Below are 16421 nucleotides of genomic sequence, written 5' to 3'. Positions count from 1 at the left end.
ACGAGGATAAGTAGAGAATAGGTATGGTAAGGGTTATCATTATAGGGTACAAAATGACCATTAGCATTAATTAGTATACAGTAAAATTATTCCATAATTAATATTCATAAAATAGAGCTATGTATTAATAAATTAATAAATTAATACATAATACATATCAATTCTATAAACTACAACAGTTGAAAAAAGAAATTTTAAGAATGACTCAAAAACTCACAGATACTTTTCTTAATGAATTCCTCATATGAAATACAGCACTTCCAAACATAGACAATTTAATTCTATGTAAAGCATATGCTTATTAGGGAGTCTGCAACCTAATAAGGTTATAATAGCCTAAGCCTGTTTCATGATTCTACAAATGACACAATTGTTTGTACATGGACAAGGACAGCTATTGAGTTTCAAGGGGTACTTTTTCAGCCACTGTTATAACAAAATGAACTATTTCTAAAAGGTCAAATATTTCTTTCTGCTTATCACCTCGAATTATTAAAAATATATTATCCATATCTTAAGAATGTAAAATTAATATTACCTAAGTTTGACTTGTACACATTTAAAATAACACAACAACCACTTCCAGACCAATTTTCACTTTCACAGTGTACAGCTAGATAGAGAGATTACCTTATAGATAGATAAAATGATTGAAACTACTGCATGTATTACTGTTGATTTACAAAGCTTCAAAAAAAGTCTAGCTCTAAGCATTTTATCAAAGGCACTCAGGGGCACAGAAATCTGTCTTATTCATTCTGGCTATTTCATACGATTCTTTGCAAGAAGCACAGAGAGGAATGTGATGGAAATGAATTTTGGAGTTTGAATTGAAACTCAAAACATACATTTCATTCTCCCAGAGGAATGAGCGGGAGGATTCCAGTATGATTTGAACTCCAATACTTCATTTTTGTCAAGCAGACATTGTTCATAAATCTGCCCCTAACAATGCATCCTTTAAAACAAAACAACAGGCTCACTCTCAGGAAAGCCTGCATTCATTCCCACTCCTTGCAGAAACAAGAATGCAGATATGTATTTATCAAGTTGATATTTTTTAAGATGGGGCCTTCTTATGCCGTATTAGTAAGGAAAATCCAGGACCATATGAAGCTAAAGCTGGTCACACCTCTGCCTTGCTCTGTGATTTGCTGCTCCCCAAAGCAAGCATGGCCGCATGGGCAATGGGGGGCATTAAAAGTGTTGCTTTAATGAGTGCTTTATGACCTAGAAGGGATCCCAAGGTTCAGAGGGAATGCATTCCCAGGCAGCAGTCATGTCTCACCAGGTGCATGGCAGAGCTCCGAGGTGGATGGGGCTCAATGAGCAACTGCGATGGCGTCTGTCCAAAGTTCTGTATCTGCGCCTCCATGGCCTGCGGGCAAAGGAGAGGGACTGTCAGCAGCAATATGCATCAAGGAGAGAGGTCAACACACTCTGTGGCAATGCAGGCACAGCCCAAGTCAGCCATGAAAAAAGTCCAGAAAATTCACCCGGTGCTCTCCTCCCAGGCTGCAGACTCATCCAAGTGTTAGTATTTTGTAGACAAGCTTTGCTTCTCCTTTCAAGCATGCTTCAGTTAACCAACTAACCATTCTCATCTCCAGCAAGTGAAAATGTTAACCTGTGAGGACATGCAGTTCAGGTCTTGAGAGAGCTTTTGGGGGTTTTTTTGCACTAAAAAGGACATGTATACCTTAATAAAGTCCTTTGTAAGGAGGAAAGTATGAGGATCTCTAATAAAATAAGCTTCTGGAATCTTAAATGGGGGGAAAGAAAAGAAAACTGAGAAACAAAATTTACATAAGAAGTACAATAAAAATGTAGTATTTCAACAACATTAGTAGGTGAAAACAAAAAAATGCCAGAAACAAATCTTGTCAGGCACATTAAGATTAATGTAGAAATCTTTCCAATTTGATGAATATTTATTTCATCCTTAATTTTTATTGAGTTTTTTCATGGGCTTTCAGGCTTCACAGGAATGAAATCTGCAATTTAAATGCATTCTTTAAGACAAGTCTAAATTCAGAATAAACCTTGACTAATTCTATAGGTAATAGAATAAAGCACATATACTGAAATTCTTCTGCTACTCAAAGAGTTCATTCAAACAAAAATATAGCTAAGATATATTCTTTAAAAATTTGACAGAAGATTGTTACTTTAGAAACAATACTGTTAGAGAATACTCATTTTTCAGACAGGTATTATTTTATTTGACCTTGTAAAATCAAGAATAAAGTATTCCTAGCAAACTAAACTGTCAGATTTTGAAATGCACAGTGCATTATGTACCTATATATACTGTAGCCTGAACTACTGACCCTTAATATTTTTCTTGTGAGCTTTATGAATTTTTCATTGGCTACACAGAATTAACATGAAAACCCACCAAAAAATATAACTATCTTGGTAATTTTATTTTTTTTCTTTCAGACATAAAACAGTAAGAAGCATCATAAATACTTCAGGATACAGGAGAATCCTTTTAATGTACATATTTTGTCATTCCTACAAGCCAATCTGTGCTTTACTCCACAGCATAGATCTAAGAGCAGATGTCAGAGAGAGATTTCCTAACAGGTCACTGATGTCCACCACTCTTAATGCCCTAGACTGACAGGTATATAATGGAATATCACAAACAAACATTTGCTGAAAAAGAAACTTAATGCAAAGCCCAGTCAAGCAGCTGAAGGACTTTCAATGGATTGTATCCCCAGCATATTTGATGCTGTAATTATACTGGTACAGGTGACTTCTGGTTTGTTGACTAATTCAGAGTGAACTTCAGCCTCCAAGGCACAGACTGTTTCTTAGGAACTTGTGAGCATCTCAGGTTTTATTAACATCATTTAATAATGGATTAATTCCAAATCACAGATGACTTTTTATTCAAAATCAGCACATTTGTGTGGGCATATGTATATAGATGTGTATATATCCATACAGCACCTATCTATATATACCATACAAGCAGTATCTCTTTACACAATGTGGAAATACCTTCACTCATGCAGACATTTTTTATACAGGAATAGAGAATTCACTTTAAGTCACATAAAGATAGTATTTTCATTGTATTCAGTACTTCAGAACTGATTTGCCAGGTGAGAAGAAGAAAAATTAATTATACTTCTTTGTGAATTTCTGAGAAGAAAAAAAAATTAATTATACTTATTTGTGAATTTCATTTTCAAAATTACAATACTAATATTAACAATATCAGTATATATCAGTGTAATATATACTCCCACACATATCCGTTGGTATTTTCAGAAAAGTAATTTTCTTTTTTTTTTTTTTTTTTTGGTCAAATAATTATCAAGGTTAATTTAATTCTAGTTTTTGAAAGAATTCTGTGTTGAAATAAGAGTGTGAAGTGTATTTGGCAGCAATAATGAAAGAACCCCAGATCTTCCTCTCCTACCCTTTATAGTCATCCCTTAAATGATACTTATGTTCTCTCACAGGAACACTGAAATGAATTATTCATTTTTTTCAATGCAGTCCAGTTCTAATTTACACATTTACTTTCACGTTGCCTGGTCTTGGCAAATTCTGATTGTTTGTCTGTAAATTCTGCACAAATAAATTCTGCTGGCTTTCCCTTTCAGTTCAAGTAGATTTATGAAGGCAATAGAGGAGGAGAAAGAGAAGCAGACTAGAAATAGGATACTCACATGAATTTTTCAGATTATGAGGAATGGACACTCAAAATGTAATGATCAAAAGCAGCTGCTGTTTTATAGCTGAAGATGTGCTGGTAAATGCTCACACACTCTATGCTCCCATAATTTTAAAACATTTAAGTTAATGTCAAGTCCTTTTGTAACCAGAACAAATGCAGAACCAAGACCTTGATATTCAGGGAATATTGAATAATTTTGCTGGCTTGCATTTACAAGACAGCTGCCTATCCCCCACCCCATGGATAGTAATGTTATCCTTTTCAGTCAAAATACCATTTGTAAAACTGACACCTCTTAGAAGTCTTAAAGAAAATGAACAATGCTTATTAAAAAATACCCACAACATTCAGCTACTGCACTGAGACCACTGCTGTGCACAGCTACCACTGGTATCGTTCTCTGGAGCTCACAACACTCACAAAGGACAGAAAAACCTTGTCAAAACTTAACACAAAAGATAAACATAAGCACACAGAGATAAAGTGACTGGCCCAAGGGTATTCCTAATGCTGCCTCCTATCAGATAACTTGACACAAAATGAAAAGCAGGTACAAAACAGATCTGTGAATAATAATGTAATACATTGATTTGTTTACAAGAGAAACTGGCTGTATCTAAAACTAATCTGAAAACTGGTAAGTGTACATCACGGTTTTTCTTGAACTGTAAATCATCAAACTTTTTTGTTTATTTATTGGTCTAAAACATTTTGTTTTAATTAACCAATTCCTTTTCTCCCATCAGATCTTGAGTATTGCATGCAAAGTGCAACACCACTCACTTGGACACATTCTAGTCAATTTAATAAAAATTGTAATAAAATAAAGTTTCTTCTCATTTCACCTTCATGAAATGGCCTACATGCAGAAAAAATATAAGCTCAGAATTCAGTGGCTGCCAGATTTAAAGCTTTCAGAACAACAAAATGGCAATTATATTAGTTTTCTCTTTCTCAATAAGGTGTTGCAGAAAAGCTCTTTAGTGAGCTGATTTGAGATTCCCTACTGTTTTTAATACACATAAAATGAGATTTGTACTCCAGACACTTCAGGGAGTATCTGTTAGGATATGATCATGTATTCAGAAAAATAAAATGGCTCTTAGCATATTATTTGATAATAATAGGTCTGAATGAGGAAGAAAATCTGCAGACTTGCTGGCAATTCCAAGCTTAAAATTAGTCGACCCCACACAAGCTAATTTATACATTCAAACAAAACACAACTTCACAGAACTTAATCATGGTCATTTAAAAGTAATATAAAGAAATATCTATTATATATTTGCATACATTTTGGGCAAGAAATCAATATATCAGATAATCGAATCATATGAATAATACAGTGATCAATATCCTCAGTGTATTTTGCTCAAAGAAAATAATTCATTGGTTTCCAATTTTTATGCTTAAAGGTAGACTGCACATTCACAAGGACATTGGGATGCTGCCCTGCACCCTGGAGGATGAGCCCTTAGTGTCAGTTTCCCATGGAATGAAGAGTTCAATACATCTGCTTTGCTTGTTATTCAGCCTATTGAAGTATCCGAGCTTATTTTTTAATTCTAATTGAAATAAATACAAGTATGTTACTAAATAATCCATGAACTCTGCTTCTTTAGGTGTAAGAATTACTTTTAGTGGTCAAAGGCAATGCCTGCACCAGGAAGAAGTGGAACAACAGAAACAGAGACGCACAGCAAAAGAGGAGAGGAGAGGAGAGGAGAGGAGAGGAGAGGAGAGGAGAGGAGAGGAGAGGAGAGGAGAGGAGAGGAGAGGAGAGGAGAGGAGAGGAGAGGAGAGGAGAGGAGAGGAGAGGAGAGGAGAGGAGAGGAGAGGAGAGGAGAGGAGAGGAGAGGAGAGGAGAGGAGAGGAGAGGAGAGGAGAGGAGAGGAGAGGAGAGGAGAGGAGAGGAGAGGAGAGGAGAGGAGCTCTGCCAGCTGCACCCCTGAAACATTTGGCTTCTGTGGCTTGGGAGCCAATTCACACACTCCAGAGCTGCTCTGCAGCTTGAATGAAAGCATGGCAAATAGGGGTGGTTGGCATATTAATTTCAAAAGCACAGTCCTAATCTAAATGCAAATGCTAGAACTGACTAATCTGAAACATCACAGAAATTAAGGTTTTGTTTGCTTGCTGGCACACCTTTGCAAAAAGGGTAAACCATGAAGCAGTTTATTTTTAACATACTTTTTCTCTAAAAAGGATCTTTAGAAATGAAGATAAAATCACCAAGGAAGATATTAACAGTTTGTTTCATTTGTAAAATCCCTTTTGCTGATAGAGATGCCTGGTGATTTAACTAACACAAGAAATGTAAAAGCATGAACACTTTCATGAAGGGAAGAAAAATTCCTAAAAATCAGACTGTGCTGCAGACAGACAATATTTTTATTCTTATGTGAAGTACTCTTGTTTTATTAAGCTTCACAGATTACCACAATGATCAGTAAATTTTCTCAATTTTTTTTCTTTATGTTTTTATTACATTTTATTTTTACATGTTCAGGCTTCTTACTACTAATTCCCATAATCCTGGTGTGTTTTATTCTTTGTTACCACATCGAAATTTTCCTATAATCCATTTTCCCCTGTGCGTGGGAACTGAGTGCAATGAAGAGTGAAAATCCGTAGGCATTTGAGAAAAATGCACCACAACAATATCCATCCACACTGCTATTCCTGAAAGTTTATTTCATTTTTGCATCCAAGTAAACACAGGAGCTCTTTATGTACTCTCCCTCCTGTGCAGGCAGCACACTCAACAGCCCCCAAGCACTCTCCTCTTCAGAGCAAATAAGACTGACAGCCCTTTGGTGGGTAGCATAAACAGCTTGAAGTGTTTTTGTTTTGTACAAGTGGTGTGAGACATTCCTTTTATCTGTGCATCTACAGATGTTAAGCAGCACCAATATCTTCCGGATTTTTCATAAGTTGATTAAGAGTATTGAATTCCATTTTATTACTGTATGTTTGGAGGAGAGTGCTGTAGTTTAAACACAAGCAATGACTCAACTGCTCTGGAGGCTTCAATACAGTCAGTTATTTAATCAGGATACTCAAGGGACTGAAAGATGGGCACTGAAATGGATTTTCTCCACAGGTCACTACTTTATTAATTTAACAATGGAGAAGGGGCATCCTTAAGCTCATTCCCCTCACAGGAGGCATCTCACTGGATCCTGTGTGCAATTAAATGGCTCCCCAGCAGAACAGCAACAGCCCAAAGCTTCCCCCCAGAGCTGCCCACCCCTGAACTTCTTCCTCATTCCCCTGTGAAAGGAGACAGTGCTATGAAAGCAATGAGAATGTGAAAGGTAAAATCTCTTTACAGGCATGGTCACATTGGTGATCTTGTTTGTCTCAGGGAGTGCTGCCCATTACCTCTCACATTGACCTCATGAAGCTACTAATTGTGCTACCTAGTTCTCCCCTCTCTCACCTTTATATCTCTCTCATCCTTGTCCCTGGTACTCCAATATGACTCTCTTGAGGAAAAAAAATATTGTAAACAATCTGTCAGCTTAAGCAAACATTTGGTTAATGGACTGCAAGTGGGAAATAAATTCAATATATCTCACAAACAAAAGCAGATGAAATAAAAATACCATAAAGATGAATATCCTGCAGGCAGGACAGGTTTAGCTAAAAGTGATCCTTACTCTTTCATGCATTCTCTCACTAGTAAAGTTCCCATGTGCCTGAGAACAAATGCTTCCATTCCCCTGAAAATCGTGGAGAACTTCCTTAGGCTGAAACTATACCAAAAGGAAAAGAAAAATCCTATAATTTTTCTCATTCTTGCCCCTACCAGCTCTGCCCAGAACAAAGGAATTTAGCACTAATATATATAAAAAAATCCCAATAAATTACACTAGAACCTAAAAAAAAATCTGCTCTACTACTAAGCAAAAGGATGTGACTCCAAATTCCTCTGACAAGGTCTGTGCTGTCATTGGGGCTTCTCAGGGCACACTGCTCATTTCATTACATTCTTTTTTCAGCTGTGATTTTTTCAAAAAATGTGGGTCTTGGTCCAAGACCATGACAAACAATTCCACTGCCTTTTCTTCCATGCTGTTTGCCTATATACAAAAGTTCATGCTGTGCAAAACCCTAAACATATCCCAGAACTGAAGAAAGTAATATATTTATTCATAATTTTGTTTACAAATACAGTCAAGATTTTTTTTTCTCTCTCTTTTGTATAGTCTAGCCCAGACTTGAATATTTCAGCTGGAATGTACCTACACCAATCATCTAGTCCAACTGCCTGACCACTTCAGGGCTGACCAAAAGATAAAGAATGTTGTTAAGGGCATTGTACAAATGCCTCTTAAACACTGAGAGGCTTCAGGCACTGGCCACTTCTCCAGAAGGTCTGTTACAGTGGTTGACCACACATCAACAAAGAAAAGCTTCCTAATGTTAAGTATAGACTTCCCCTGGCACAACTTTGAACCATTTTCATGTGCCCCTGAATACCAGAGGGAAGAGCTCAGCATCTCCCTGTCCGCTCCCCATCCTCAGATAACTCTGGAAAGTAGTGAGGCCATCCACCACATAAAAAAAAAGTATTATTCTCTTTTCATGCCATTATTGTCTTCAGTTGAACTATTGTATTTCTTATGTTCATGTTTATAATTATTTCTGTCCTATATAGATTGGTAACATTTACTGAAACTCTTGAGTTCATTGATGTCATGCCAAATTAAATCATTGCTCTGTCATCATTAGTCCAAATCTGTATTAAGTTTGGAAAAAAATGTTGCTTTCTTTGATCATTAAATTACTGAGTAGAAAGATTAAAAAATATTTTACTGCTAAACTAGTTTTTAAGAGATATAATAGCATGATTCAATAATTCATCAAATATGTAACTTAATGACATAAATAGTTAAGGTTTTGAAACCTATGTAATCAGAATTTTTTATTTTTAGAAACTCAAAATTGCCCTTAAATAATTTTTCAATGAGCATCTAATAAGCACCTCAGAAAAAAGGAATCCTCTCAATTTGAAAAACAATTTCATCTTTTCCAAAGACATTCATTCATTTCTTTTAAAACAAAAAAAAACCAAAAAAAACAAACAAAAAAAAAAGTTGTTTTTGGATTATAAATATTTAAGGTGACTGTCTGAAATAACTTCTTATCACCTAAGCTCTACCTATATAAGGAAACACTTTCACATCCTCTTCATTATTCAGACACCAACCCTGATGGTCAGATCCAGAAGGCTAAATGGGTAAAAGCCCTATGTGATTTGCTGGGTGAGAGACCAGTCTAGATGATCTTCCCCATCTGGTCTTTAGGTCTATGGAACAAAGTTCTCTTTGACATCTTGATTCTGCAATGCAAAACTACTAAAATGTACTGCTCAACATGGAATTCCCCTTTGGTACTGCTCCTTTGTATTACTTCTTCATGGGATGGTAATCAAAGCATTGTAACATACAAAATTGTAGGTGTGTCTTAGTATTTGCAAACCAAACCAAACCAAACCAGACCAGATTCCTTTCCTCAACATAACTCTCACTGTATAACTCCTGTTACTAAGAAAAAGTCCTCACTCTTCGGCTTTAGCAAGATCTGACTCTAAACATCATGTTCTAGTCTGCCCAAACTTTTGCTTTCTTCTTGACTTTGTGTTGCCAGTTTAAAGTTTCAGGAAATTCAAGCTCTTCTAGTTACTTACACTCATACAGAAACTATTCTTGCCTGCATCTTTCTGTCTTCTTTTTTTAAAAAAAATCTACCATTACAGTCTTAGCTTTTGCATATTTCTTGTCATTCCTAGTCAGCAGTGTTTGCTGTTAAGCCAAGTGTTTCCATTATGTCATCCCTTAACTAATTTATTTTTCTCTTTTGCATATGAAATACAAGCCAGGATGATGAAATCTTAATTCATATTTTTAGATCTTTGAGATGGTTGTCTGTTGTTTTTGGTTTTTTGTTGTTTTTTTTTTTAAACAGAGGAAACTTATGAAACATACATTGTTTTTTAAAAAGGCTCCTAGGATTCTAAGTGCACTACCTCCCATAATAAACAGTTATTTCAAGGTTTTTATAAAGCACAGATAAATTTGTTACATTTTCTTGAGTAAGAAATAAAAAGTCTTATGCATTTTTAAATACAGGTTCTCACTGAAACCACTACAGATTTTTAAAGTCTACAAAAGATAAAGTAAAAGAATTAAAAAAAAAAACAAACAAAACAATGTCATTATCATCCTTTAGTTGACAGTCCCTAAAATTTACAGGCATTTTAAAAAAATACAAAACCACTGCTTCTGTCTGGGATGCTATGATTGTTTCCACATGTGAAAGGCAGTGTGTGACAGCAAGAAAGACTGAAGTTCCAGCTGTGCCAGGCTTAAAATTACCAGGAGTACTTTTCAATACACCATCAACTGCATTTAGAAGTCTGCTGAATTTTACAAGTCAAAAGTATGTAAAATAAAGTCTCAGTTTCTGTTTAGAGATGCCTAACTAGATTGTAATAGGCAATATCTCAATGAATTCACTGGTTAAAAAATAAGCCCCAAAAGCCAAGACTAAAAAGCTCCCATAAAGTTTTGGGAAGGCCACAAATATAATTTCTCTCCATTAACCACACCAAGAGCTGTCTGTTCCTATGGTAATTCCCTCATTTCCATAAGGCTCCCAATAATTGCCTTTCTAACCCTTTCTCTTCCTCCTCCTCCACAACAAAAGCTCCAAATGTCTATTCTATCCTTTTCCTCTCTTTGTTGTTCATTTGTCTTATCCTGTTCCCTCCCTCAAGAAGACAGAAGTGGTGTAAATGCCCACCTTGCCATGCAATTCCATTTCCTCTCCTTCATCCCTCATTATTCTTTCTTTTCAGACAGAGAGGCTGCTCACCCTGACCTGTCCAGTTAAACTCTGTGGCACGTGCAAGGTTTAACTCTGGACAAAACTTGATACTGCTTTAGGGTTCATTATTTAAAAATAATTTTAAAAAGATCTTAAACTCACACATCACTGATCCATGATCACTTATGCTGACCAGAATGCTGAGCTGAAAGCAGAATCTAGTTATTCTGTGGAAATGAAGACAGTGGTATTACACATTCATAGTCCTACAATAATAAAGCTCCAGATCCTGTGCAGGAGTAAAGATGCTACAAAAGAGAAAAGGCCCTTGTGTGCACTTTTCACTCTTGTGAAAAATTTCTTGTTATTTTCCTCTCCACTGAGGCATAAGAAAGAAACTTCTACTGTTCATGAAGATGTCCTGGGGAAAAATACATGAAGCAAACTGCAGTCTGGACAAAACGGCAAAACTGAGCATCTTTGTCTGTATTCCACAGCCTGGTCCAGAAAAAAGAAGCAGTCAGCCTCACCTCCACTCACAGCTCTCAACAGGCCAATGCAGCAAGTGAAAAATCTATGGTATTTTTGAGGAAATGCTGGGATTTAATAATTCTGAAGGATTCCTGACTTTCAAGATGGATGACTATTTCATGAGCCATGAATGGTCACAGAAGCAGAAAGAGCCTGGCTCGCTGCTTCCCACACACCTGTCAGAAAAAAAGGAAAAGCTAACCAGGACAAGAATAAAATACAAGCACCCTAGACTTGTTAAGTCCTTGGGGAGTAATTGGCATTGAAGCCAAGGAAGTAGTATTGGGCCATTTCCCATGGTTTTCAGAGATGCTCATGTCATCCAAATAGTGTACAGCCTCTTAACACACTGCAAAATTTTATTCTGTGGAGATAGAAGAAAAAATGTGTTTGTGACCTCATGGGGTTTAATGCTATTTATCTTTTGCTTTGTTTAAGACACTGTATGTTTTTAATTGTGATTTTTAGGAGCATAGAGTCCTTTAAGCATAGGCATCCTATTCATAAAAAGGCAACAGTAATACCAGTAGGAGTTTTTACTGAAACTTTGAAACTTCATCCATTTTTTTCTAATTAATATTTTTTGTGACTACGAGCTTTCACAGTGCTCGCTTTCAGATGATTTTAGCTATGCTTTTTATTTTAAAAGCTAAATTGTGAGCCTCTAAAAATTAACAATTAAACCTTTAAAAAATAAACAATAAATTCATGTAAAGTTTCTGCAATGACAAGCTTAGTTAGTGAGGGAATGATTTTTTAAAGAACAAAAATACATCAATACTTTCACCTCTTTCATGATTTTTCTGTCCATCAACTGAATTTATCCTTTTTATAAGAAAAAGTCTCAAGTTTTTCCTTACTTCTTCTTCCACTTCAGTTACATTTCCCTCCTCTATACTCTTCTCCTTTTGTCTTATGAAATACATATATGTTTGCATTCTATTCTGTAAAACTACTACACATTTTGTGCCACCTCCTGACAAATTTGGCAATATAAAAAAAGAAAAAAAGAACTGTGAGTATTTAGGACAATATTTAATTTTTATGACTTGGGGACAATTAAGGCAACTGGGTTTGGTTGTACAAACTGTAGCAAAACATGCTTGCCAGATAGCAATCTATGCATGATAGATGCTCAGGACACCTATTGACCACAAATTCTAAACCCATTGACTTTGGTCTACTTAAATCACCAAAGGATCAACGACTCAGATGGAGTCTTAAACAATTAAGAGCTCAAAAGACCTAGCTGTCTGAAAACATTTTAATCCATAATGTATCCATTTTAAAAAGCCACCCAAAACCAAATTCTACATCAATTTTTCAGAAATTAAAAATTTATAAATAATTATTGAATTAAAACAGAAAAGAAAGCACAGTAACATAGAATGGGAGTTAATGTAATCAAGAGAGGCACAGATTAATGCAGTTACTTACAAAGCAGATGTTTTCATGTTATGCTTGAAGCTACCACCATAATAAAACATAGCAAATATAACAGATACAGGTGAAAAAAGTCACATTATTTTCATCTTCCCACATTGTACATTCTTGCTAAAAATCCATTTTCACAGTGTTTGCTCATTTTAGTCTGAGGTGACCCATTTAATAGGGCTTCTACAATATCTCTTGTGAGATGTGTGCAGTCAAAATATAGATCTTTGTAAATTTCTGCCATTATGTCTCAACTTTTACATTTGAACTTGGCCCTGTAAGTGCTAGTTAATCTGGCACCATACTTAACAATATCCCTATATACATTGGCATGAGCAACTCTTCATATTACTGCCTTTGTGCAATACATTTCCTTTGACTTTTATTTTCTGTCAAGCTCTTGAAATCCTGCCCCTAACTCAGTCTTCCCTGTACTGTCACTGCACTAGGATGCTCTTCCCTGAACTCCCTGAGATCTTTCTGGAAAACCCATATACAAAATAACACACCATGAGGAAGTTCAACCAAAACTTGAAAGAAAGGAGCTCTATTAGCAACTGTTCATACCCTGAAGCAATTTGGCCAGTAGCTGACAAGAATTCAGATAATCATAAGTAGGTAGTCTTTTGAACTGCTGGGACACTGGCATCTTTTATGTAGAAGCAAATAAATGAAGGAATAAGATTAAGTCTAGAGAATATAACTGTTGTGGAAAATAAATGGTATTAATACCTCAAATGATTAGTGACCTTTGCTGCCAGAAGAATGACTTGCACATGTTTCAGAAAGCCATTATGCAGAACATACACATCATATTTATTTCTACTTATTTTTACAATTAAGAACTTCCCCTACAGGAAAACACACAAGAAAATGAGGAAAACAGGGAAGCAAACAGCAGAACAGGCCTTCTGAAAGCTGGGCAGTAATAAAAGAGGAAAGGGTACTTAATCATCAAAGAATGCATTTTAGCTGTGATGTTTTTTCTTCTGGTTTATTATTGAAATAAAACATGATGACTGAAGACATTTTTAATGCTTGGAAAGCAGAGTAGGCTCAGTAAACCAAAGTATCTAGTATGTGTATTTTGTTCTTGTTTTATAAATATAGAACTATACAAAATGAAAAATGTGGCTTCATGTTCTACTTTGACAAAAAAGAAATCTCAAACTCCTTAAATAAAATATTTTCTTGTAAACGAAATAAAATTAAGTAAAGAATGTGGCAATATAACAGTGGTTTCATTTTTTCATCTGAGCAGAAAGTAAATGCAGGCTTATCTCTCTGCTCTCAGCTTTGTCTTTCTATCACAAATCATCTGTCTTATTCCCACCTTAAAAGGTGCACTGAGATTTTGAAAGCCCATACTCTTTACTACAAATTTTGCTTATGATGAGGCTCCAGCCATCTGCCAACCTTCAATTTACCCACTGCAGGACATAGGATCTATTTCAGAGAACAGGCAAACCTTCAAAACTCACATCTGAAAAAGAACTGATGGGGAAGTAAGTAAAATGCACATACTGAAAGGTGTCACATATAGTATTCATCAGGTTTCAGTGTATATTAGAGTTTCACTTTTGGAACAAGGTTATACTGTTACATTTCAAATAAATGCTCTCAGTTATTTGCAGGGTTTAGTTTATAAAGAAATAATTCTGTTTGGATTATTTCCCAGAACACATTCTTCAAAACTTCACTTTGTTCTTGACATAAATTGAAAACAATAATATAGATATACTGTACACAGGCATCAAAATGGCATTAAAGAGGCACATTATCAATATGTTTAAAACATTTAGAAAGCTCAGCTTTGCATCTTTCTAAGTGAATGACTAGATACTTAGACTGAGTAATATCTGCTCCAATAAACTACTCTGTGGGAAATGTTTTGAATAATGGTTAATTTATGCTGAGGTAATGACAGCATAATACAGCTGAAATCTGTGCTAATAGGAAAAAAGAAGCCCCTTCCAGCTATTTCTGTTACAATTGGCTGCAGTAATTCTCACCACATCTCCCTCTCTTGCATAAAATATTACTTTAAGTGTATGTGAAAATGATTGTTGCTAATTTTAAAAATCAATAATTGGTACCTGCCATCCATATGGAGAAAAACAAAAAAAACCCCCAGACAATAAAGAAGAAATTTTTGTGCACAAGACCTATAATTTATATATTTCTGCAATAAAAGAGAGCAATTGTGGTTAATGTTCTTTTCCTATCAGCAAAACATTAAACTCAGTTTGGGAAGACTCCAGGGTTTGAAATGCACATGGAATTTCTAATGTAGATGAGAATGGGTGAAACCATTTATTCCAAATAATACTTCAAGTAGGCTGAAGTATTAGAAGATATTTTCCTGGTATATGGGTTATTTACAAATTCACTGCAGCATTCCTTTGATGAGTGAATGATCTGAAATATGTAATAAATAAGCTAATTCAAACCCCATCAGATTAATAAGTTACCATCAGCTCTTCTGTCTGAATGCTCAGTGTAAAGCTGGGGGTGTTCATTGAGTGGCAGTGCTCAGCTCTGCCTGGATATAGAGCATTTGAATCACAAGTACAATAAATGATAAATAAATCCCAAACATTCTAATAGGCCATTTGGACAAAACCCCCACCTGCATGCCACAAAAAAATGCCAGTTCTTTTACTGTAAGAGACTGTGTCTTTTCTTGATTCTGAAAAGCATCTGAATTCCCATAAACATGTAACAGCATGATCCAGGAATGGTCATGAATTCAGATAATCATGGATTCTTTGAAACACCAACTATCCCTCATCTCTAATATATTAATTAACTGGAGATATCATGATCAATCATTAATCTAAGGTTGATTATCGTTTTAAGCAATGGAAGAAGGATTTTTTTAAATTGGAGTCCTATGGATCAGAAAATGATTTTTGATTCCTTGTGATACATGGCTTGTGTTACTTAGGGCAGGTCCTCCCAAAAATTGATTTCATCTGTAAATTGAATGCATAATTAAAATGTTTTGATTATTCTGATGCAAACACCTTCTGAAAGTCCTTTCCTCTGAACAAACACACGAAAGTGCACACATTAATGTCCAAGTAGAAGTCTATATATGGCAATTACTGTGGGGTAACTGACCTCATGCAATTTATATTAATTCCCTATTGAATATTCTGATTTAATACATATTTTCCTATATTTTGTGTGTTCTTCTGCAGGGATCTTTACCTACAGAAATAAATATCTCACCCTCAAAAAGTCCCTGTGTTTTGCTTCTTGTTCTACAGAGATTTATCATAACAAAGTAACAGCAAATATAAACCCTCCATTTTCCATTTCGAGAATGATACAGAGCTCTGAAACTCACCAGAAAGACATACAATTTATTATATTATATCCAAACATGTTCCCGGAGTGAAACATTAAAAAATTCATTAATATTCTGCTGATAATCTCTTAATGCAATAAAACACAGAGGCTAAAAATAGTACAAAATGATCAAGGGTTTTTTCCCCAAATTTGGAAAATAAATCCTTGTTCTATATGTCTAGGAAAAACATTATTTGGGAATGAAAAAGAAGTAGATTTCTTGACAGAAATCAATAGAAGGCAACACACATTTCTTAGAAAAGAATAAAGCCCTTAGCATACAGGAAAATAATTTCTATTTTGGTGAGAGCTTGAATTCCTTAACTTTACTTTGAAGATAGCAGATATTGTTACTACATGCAGCTTCCAACTAATTTCACCACTATCCATATTCATGCTTAAACAGGACTGCTCCTAGAAAGGAAGCAAAGACCATCCCTTGTATGGAGGCAATTAAATACAAGAGAACATATAAGTGGCCAGTGCTGTGGGTACAATTCAATCAAGCAGATCCATAGGGGTGGTTTTGATTTTCTTGTCACATCAAAGAAAGAGCTCCCAGAAGAAAAAG

General features: G+C 35.4%; 1 protein-coding gene across 3 annotated transcripts in view; it reads right to left on the bottom strand.

The window, feature by feature from the left end:
• Positions 1-16421, bottom strand: part of NBEA (neurobeachin) — a 444651-nt gene that overhangs the window by 20935 nt on the left and 407295 nt on the right. For all 3 annotated transcript variants that reach the window (XM_056503564.1, XM_056503573.1, XM_056503580.1), the window contains one exon: positions 1289-1378. In XM_056503564.1, coding sequence (XP_056359539.1) covers positions 1289-1378 — 90 coding nt within the window. The remainder of the gene's footprint in view (positions 1-1288; positions 1379-16421) is intronic.

This window comes from Oenanthe melanoleuca, chromosome 1 (assembly GCF_029582105.1).
Source record: "Oenanthe melanoleuca isolate GR-GAL-2019-014 chromosome 1, OMel1.0, whole genome shotgun sequence".
NCBI lineage: Eukaryota > Metazoa > Chordata > Aves > Passeriformes > Muscicapidae > Oenanthe > Oenanthe melanoleuca.
This window is presented reverse-complemented; position numbering and strand designations above follow the sequence as displayed.